Source organism: Procambarus clarkii, chromosome 64 (assembly GCF_040958095.1).
Source record: "Procambarus clarkii isolate CNS0578487 chromosome 64, FALCON_Pclarkii_2.0, whole genome shotgun sequence".
Taxonomy (NCBI): domain Eukaryota; kingdom Metazoa; phylum Arthropoda; class Malacostraca; order Decapoda; family Cambaridae; genus Procambarus; species Procambarus clarkii.
In genome coordinates, this window is record NC_091213.1 from 29,612,591 (window position 1) to 29,619,151 (window position 6,561).

The 6,561-nt window shown below is 55.7% G+C and overlaps 1 protein-coding gene across 1 annotated transcript; it reads right to left on the minus strand.

Annotated features, from left to right (window-relative positions):
• Positions 1-4,048: 4,048 nt before the first annotated feature.
• On the minus strand, positions 4,049-5,239 carry LOC138354828 (ovarian abundant message protein-like). The gene has a single exon (XM_069309328.1). The coding sequence runs from the start codon at positions 5,237-5,239 to the stop codon at positions 4,049-4,051; it is 1,191 nt and encodes a 396-aa protein (XP_069165429.1).
• Between the last annotated feature and the right edge of the window lie 1,322 nt (positions 5,240-6,561).

The window sequence follows — 6,561 nt, forward strand, 5'->3', positions numbered from 1 at the left end:
GGGATATGATTGGTCAGAGGCGGGGGCCAGTACAGGCTGACCTATCAGGGCGTGGCGTAGTGCGACGTCAGCACGCCACAGCCGCGGTCGGGAGAGGCGTCTACTGTCACTAGCCACCTGAAGGGAGAGAAACATGTTGCGTTGCTCCACGGTCCCCCTTTTTGGTGAGGTTAAGGATACCAGACTGGACGTTATCCTAAGCAGTACTCGAAAGGCGAAGAGGAGGAGCTACTGGTCGACCTCTTAGGAAGAATAGAGGACCTGGACCATGACAAGAGATCATTAATGCTTCAGCGACGGCGGAGCTCTAGTTTGTCTGGAGCAGCGACACTGGGGGCTGAGATTAATCCCGCGGGTCGTTCCAAAGTGTGGAACTGTGGAGGAAAGCCTAGTTGTCAAGTCCTGGTCCGAATATAGCAGAATAGCAACCTCGGGGGAAGAGGCAGCTATCCTGCCCATCTCTTCAGCAGAAGAGAAGAAGAGGACCAGTAACTAGTGTAGGAGACTGATGGAGGTTTGGGCGACATTCGCCGCCCCGCTGTGTAATCATCAGAGGAGCTCAGTAGTCGGAAGCCGTCGACCTGCTGCTGTGAAGAGATCTACTGTGATTCTGCAGAGAAGAGAGTGGAAGAGGAGCCCTGCAGTATCTACACAGAGTACCGGAGGGATCATCAATCCACGGCTCTGGGCTGTAATTACTACAGACTACTGGGCTGTAATGACTACAAATTAATAATGACTACAGGGCTGTAATGACTACATGCTTCGACAGTAAAGTAGATTAAATTTCCCTCCCTTTCCCCTTATTGATAGGAAGTGTAAATCCATTATTTCGTGTACGTTGAGAGATTTGTTGTAGCAAGAAGGGCTCAGATTATGACAATTTTTGGCTAAGTGTAAATTTTGGTGTTGTTCTTTAATGCAGGTGATCCAGATTAACTGTGTATTGTTAGTGAGAAGTTAAAGTAAATATTATGTTAGTGAAATTATTGTGACATTCTTTACAAGAAAACTTAAAAGTGATAGCTTAATGAATTCTGACTCGAAATATGGATGGAATTTGCCAAATTGTCAAAGCCTTTCATAGAGGACCATATATGAACATTTGAGATATTTTTTGGCCTTAAGCTTTGTACTCCTAATTCCAGTAAATGGTTCAAATTCTTTATATAGTGTTTAGTTCCACTCCTTCATCCTCTATATGTTTATCATCTGAGATTAGACTGAGTGCTGAACACAAATAAGTAAGTAATTAGCAGACTGGAACAGGTGTTTCACTACACATAGAGAAATTTATGTGGCCTTAAGTGGAGCTGTGGTCAGATTGGCGACTTAAGGCTATTTCGACATTTGTGGCGGGCAAGCAAGGCAGTGAGGAACCTGGTCTTAGTGTCTGCAGATACACTGATTGAAGACCCAGGGAACGGCTGGCTCTCCTTACTCTCCATGAGGGCAGGCCTGGTTTGAATAATTCTTCCTTGTGAGTTATTAAGATGCTCCCCTTAAGTGAACAGTAGCACTGTGAGAGGGGGAGTAAGACCCGAGAAGCGGGTGTGAGCCCGTCACAAAATATAATACTTTTATTATTGTGTTTGTTATTATGTCCCCATTTTCACTTTGTAAACTGTTTACCTGGGCTTATGACTGAGTATGAATACCGCCATCAAAGCTTGAGTTGGGACCGAGCACCATCATGTTGTTGAAGTTTACCTGGTGGTGGCAGAGTGAGCTAGCCTGGTTGGCGACCTGAGAGAGTTTGTTATTTTGTGGAGGCCAGACCGAGGGTACTGAGCTCTGTGCATTGATGGTTGTGGAGACTGCGGCTCGGGGGACCATTGGTCTTATCCCACTCCTCAGGGGGTACAAGGCCGGGGTGTGTAACAGGGCTACCACCCCTCGCTGATAGTGGCACTGCAGGAGGGGAGAACGCTACGCCACCCTCGTAGTACATTTGACGTGAGAATGGTGTTTGGTTTCAAACTTAGCTTAGACATAACAAGCCGTCCTCAAACTATGCAGCAACACGTGGGCCCAGAGATTCGTTCAATAATTCATAAATACAAGATTATTATATACAAAAATTTTGTGTATAGTGAAGCCCAAATTAGGTTAGATTAGTGAAGAATTGTTTGGAAAGTGTTTGAACGTCATCAGTTGTGAGTCGTTTGTAAAGCGTTGTCGTTAATAAACTATGAATTTGGCTGCCAAACCAACACGCATGAAGCATGTATTGATGAGCACGGGCTATTGTTATTATTATTAATATGAGTTGCATGTAAGAAGGAGCCGTCTCGCATCAACCAATAGGCCTCCCGTTGTGTCCTGTCAATCTATGTCCTCGTTAGTGCAGAGCAATTTGTACTAATTATCGCTCATGTTTGTGTATTTCAGACTGAGCACCAGGTGGAGACCCCGGACTCCGTGCGTCAGGAGGCCACCACGCTCGCTGCCCCGGCCTCCACCATGACTAGAGGCCCAACTGCCAATCCTGCTGCAGGAGCCATCGTTAATCCAGCCGCAAGTGCCATCCTAAATCCCAGCTCAGGTGCCACATGGACTCAACCTGCGGAGCGGCCATGATGAACCGTAGCTCCGGCATGATTGACCCGAGTGGCGCCATGTTGGAGTACAGCGGTGGAGCCATCACAGCAGTCAGCAGCGGCTTCATTTTGCATGTCGGGGATTCTGTGGAGACCCGGATGGCTCGTCCGATGTCCGTGGCATCACCGGCGACACTGAGCCGGTACAAAGGTCGTGTAGGGCGCTCTGCCTCCTGCACCGGCCGGGGCACCTCCTTCACCTCCTCCTCCTCCACACTGCCCCGCCGCTCCTCAGCCGTGGCCCTCAACCCGGAGTTCTTCCCACTCGACCTCAGCACCAGCAGGGAGAGCTGTGTTTAGTCCCTCAGAGAGCAGGATGTAACCAGGGGCACCCCTGGGCAAGTGTTGAGCCAGGGGCAGGTGTTGAGCCAGGGGCAGTTGTTGAGCCACGGGCAGATGTTGAGCCACGGACAGGTGTTGAGCCAGGGGCAGGTGACGAGCCAAGGGTAGGTATTGAGCCAGGGGCAGGTGTTGAGCCAGGGGCAGGTGTTGAACCAGGGGCAAGTGTTGAGCCAGGGGCAGGTGTTGAGCCACGGACAGGTGTTGAGCCAGGGGCAGGTGTTGAGCCAGGGGCAGGTGTTGAGCCACGGACAGGTGTTGAGCCAGGGGCAGGTGTTGAGCCAGGGGCAGGTGTTGAGCCAGGGGCAGGTGTTGAGCCAGGGGCAGGTGTTGAGCCACGGGTAGGTGTTGAGCCAGGGGCAGGTGTTGAGCCACGGGTAGGTGTTGAGCCAGGGGCAGGTGTTGAGCCAGGGGCAGGTGTTGAGCCAGGGGCAGGTGTTGAGCCAGGAGCAGGTAACGAGCCAGGGGCAGGTAACGAGCCAGGGGCAGGTGACGAGCAAGGGGCAGACGACAAGCCAGGGGCAGGTGTTGAACCAGGGGCAGGTGTTGAGCCAGGGGTAGGTGTTGAGCCATGGGCAGGTGTAGAACCAGGGGCAGGTGTTGAGCCAGGGGCAGGTGTTGAGCCATGGGCAGGTGTTGAGCCAGAGGCAGGTGTTGAGCCACGAGCAGGTGTTGAGCCAGTGGCAGGTGTTGAGCCAGGGGCAGGTGCTGACCCAGGGGCAGGTGTTGACCCAGGGGCAGGTGTTGAACCAGAGGCAGGTGTTAAGCCACGGGCAGGTGTTGAGCCAGGGGCAGGTGTTGAGCCAGGGGCAGGTGTTGAGCCAGGGGCAGGTGACGAGCCAGGGGTAGGTGTTGAGCCAGAGGCAGGTGTTGAGCCAGGGGCAGGTGTTGAGCCAGAGGCAGGTGTTGAGCCACGGGCAGGTGTTGAGCCAGGGGCAGGTGTTGAGCCAGGGGCAGGTGTTGAGCCAGGGGCAGGTGTTGAGCCAGAGGCAGGTGTTGATCCAGAGGCAGGTGTTGAACCAGGGGCAGGTGTTGAGCCAGGGGCAGGTGTTGAGCCAGGGGCAGGTGTTGAACCAGGGGCAGGTAACGAGCCAGGGGCAGGTGTTGAACTAGGGGCAGGTAACGAGCCAGGGGCAGGTGTTGAACCAGGCCAGGTAACGAGCCAGGGGCAGGTGTTGAGCCAGGGGCAGGTAACGAGCCAGGGGCAGGTGTTGAACCAGGGGCAGGTGTTGAGCCAGGGGCAGGTGACGAGCCAGGGGCAGGTGCTGTGCCAGGGGCAGGTAACGAGCCAGGGACAGGTGACGAGCCAGGGGCAGGTGACGAGCCAGGGGCAGGTGACGAGCCAGGGGCAGGTGTTGTGCCATGGGCAGGTAACGAGCCAGGGGCAGGTGTTGACCCAGGGGCAGGTGACGAGCCAGGGGCAGGTGTTGTGCCAGGGGCAGGTAACGAGCCAGAGGCAGGTAACGAGCCAGGGTCAGGTGACGAGCCAGGGGCAGACGACAAGCCAGGGGCAGGTGTTGTGCCAGGGGCAGGTAACGAGCCAGGGGCAGGTAACGAGCCAGGGGCAGGTGTTGACCCAGGGGCAGGTGACGAGCCAGGGGCAGGTGTTGTGCCAGGGGCAGGTAACGAGCAAGGGGCAGGTAACGAGCAAGGGGCAGGTAACGAGCCAGGGGCTGGTGACGAGCCAGGGGCAGGTAACGAGCCAGGGGCAGGTGACGAGCCAGGGACAGACGACGAGCCAGGGGCAGGTGTTGTGCCAGGGGCAGGTGACGGGCCAGGGGCAGGTGACGGGCCAGGGGCAGGTGACGGGCCAGGGGCAGGTGACGGGCTAGGGGCAGGTGACGGGCCAGGGGCAGGTGACGGGCCAGGGGCAGGTGACGGGCCAGGGGCAGGTGACGAGCCAGGGGCAGGTGACGAGCCAGGGGCAGGTGACGAGCCAGGGGCAGGTGACGAGCCAGGGGCAGGTGACGAGCCAGGGGCAGGTGACGAGCCAGGGGCAGGTGACGAGCCAGGGGCAGGTGACGAGCCAGGGGCAGGTGACGAGCCAGGGGCAGGTGACGAGCCAGGGGCAGGGGACGAGCCAGGGGCAGGTGACGAGCCAGGGGCAGGGGACGAGCCAGGGGCAGGTGACGAGCCAGGGGCAGGTGACGAGCCAGGGGCAGGTGACGAGCCAGGGGCAGGTGACGAGCCAGGGGCAGGGGACGAGCCAGGGGCAGGTGACGAGCCAGGGGCAGGGGACGAGCCAGGGGCAGGTGGAACAGTTGGCAATATTTATCAAATGTTTCTGTACGGACCAACATGTTGTTGTGGCCTCAGGAATATTTGGCCCGCCGTGGCTTCGCTCACTTCATTAATGAGGAATTAAAGAAAGTTCCCTCGTAAATGTTCCCGGTGAGAGAACACAAGCGGAACTGAACGGAGCAAAAAGCGAGAGTAAACCAGCAAAGATAAAGGTGGCATAATAAAATAAATTAGACTTAACCATGTAAATAGTCCTGACTAGTCATAAATCTAGCGATAACGTTGCCCCCCTCCCCCCCCCCTCGCCCCCAGGTGTATATATTTTCTTCAATAAACATTTTTGCTCCTAGAGATCATCAGAGCTCTGCTGATTTTTAGACTCGAATTTGAACATGTATAAACTAAAGCAACATTTGTTCAAAATGAACCTACATGTGAGGTTTAGGTATCTAGTGGAATGGATGTGCAATGATTCACTTGGTAGAAATGTTGAAATTGTGTCCTCTGTGGTGGGCTAGCCTCTGACAGTCCCATGACCTCTGTGGTGGGCTAGCCCCTGACAGTCCCATGACCACTGTGGTGGGCTAGCCCCTGACAGTCCCATGACCTCTGTGGTGGGCTAGCCCCTGACAGTCCCATGACCTCTGTGGTGGGCTAGCCCCTGACAGTCCCATGACCACTGTGGTGGGCTAGCCCCTGACAGTCCCATGACCTCTGTGGTGGGCTAGCCCCTGACAGTCCCATGACCTCTGTGGTGGGCTAGCCCCTGACAGTCCCATGACCTCTGTGGTGGGCTAGCTCCTGACAGTCCCATGACCTCTGTGGTGGGCTAGCCCCTGACAGTCCCATGACCTCTGTGGTGGACTAGCCCCTGACAGTCCCATGACCTCTGTGGTGGACTAGCCCCTGACAGTCCCATGACCTCTGTGGTGGGCTAGCCCCTGACAGTCCCATGACCTCTGTGGTGGGCTAGCCCCTGACAGTCCCATGACCTCTGTGGTGGGCTAGCCCCTGACAGTCCCATGTTCTCTGTGGTGATCTAGCCCCTGACAGCGCTATGACGGCGTGGTGGGCTAGCCCCTGACAGTCCCATGACCTCTGTAGTGGGCTAGCCCCTGACAGTCCCATGTCCTCTGTGATGGGCTAGCCCCTGACAGTCCCATGTCCTCTGTAGTGGGCTAGCCCCTGACAGTCCCATGTCCTCTGTAGTGGGCTAGCCCCTGACAGCCCCATGTCCTCTGTGATGGGCTAGCCCCTGACAGTCCTATGACGGCGTGGTGGGCTAGCCCCCCTCCCCACTTGGGGCAAGCCCACCACTATTATATATTATAATATATAATATATAATTGATATGTAATCACCTGCCTCAAGCTGGACAAAC

Excerpts from the sequence above, each read along its gene's own strand:
- LOC138354828 (XM_069309328.1), bottom strand. The coding sequence starts at position 5,239 with ATGTTGGTCCGTACAGAAACATTTGATAAATATTGCCAACTGTTCCAC.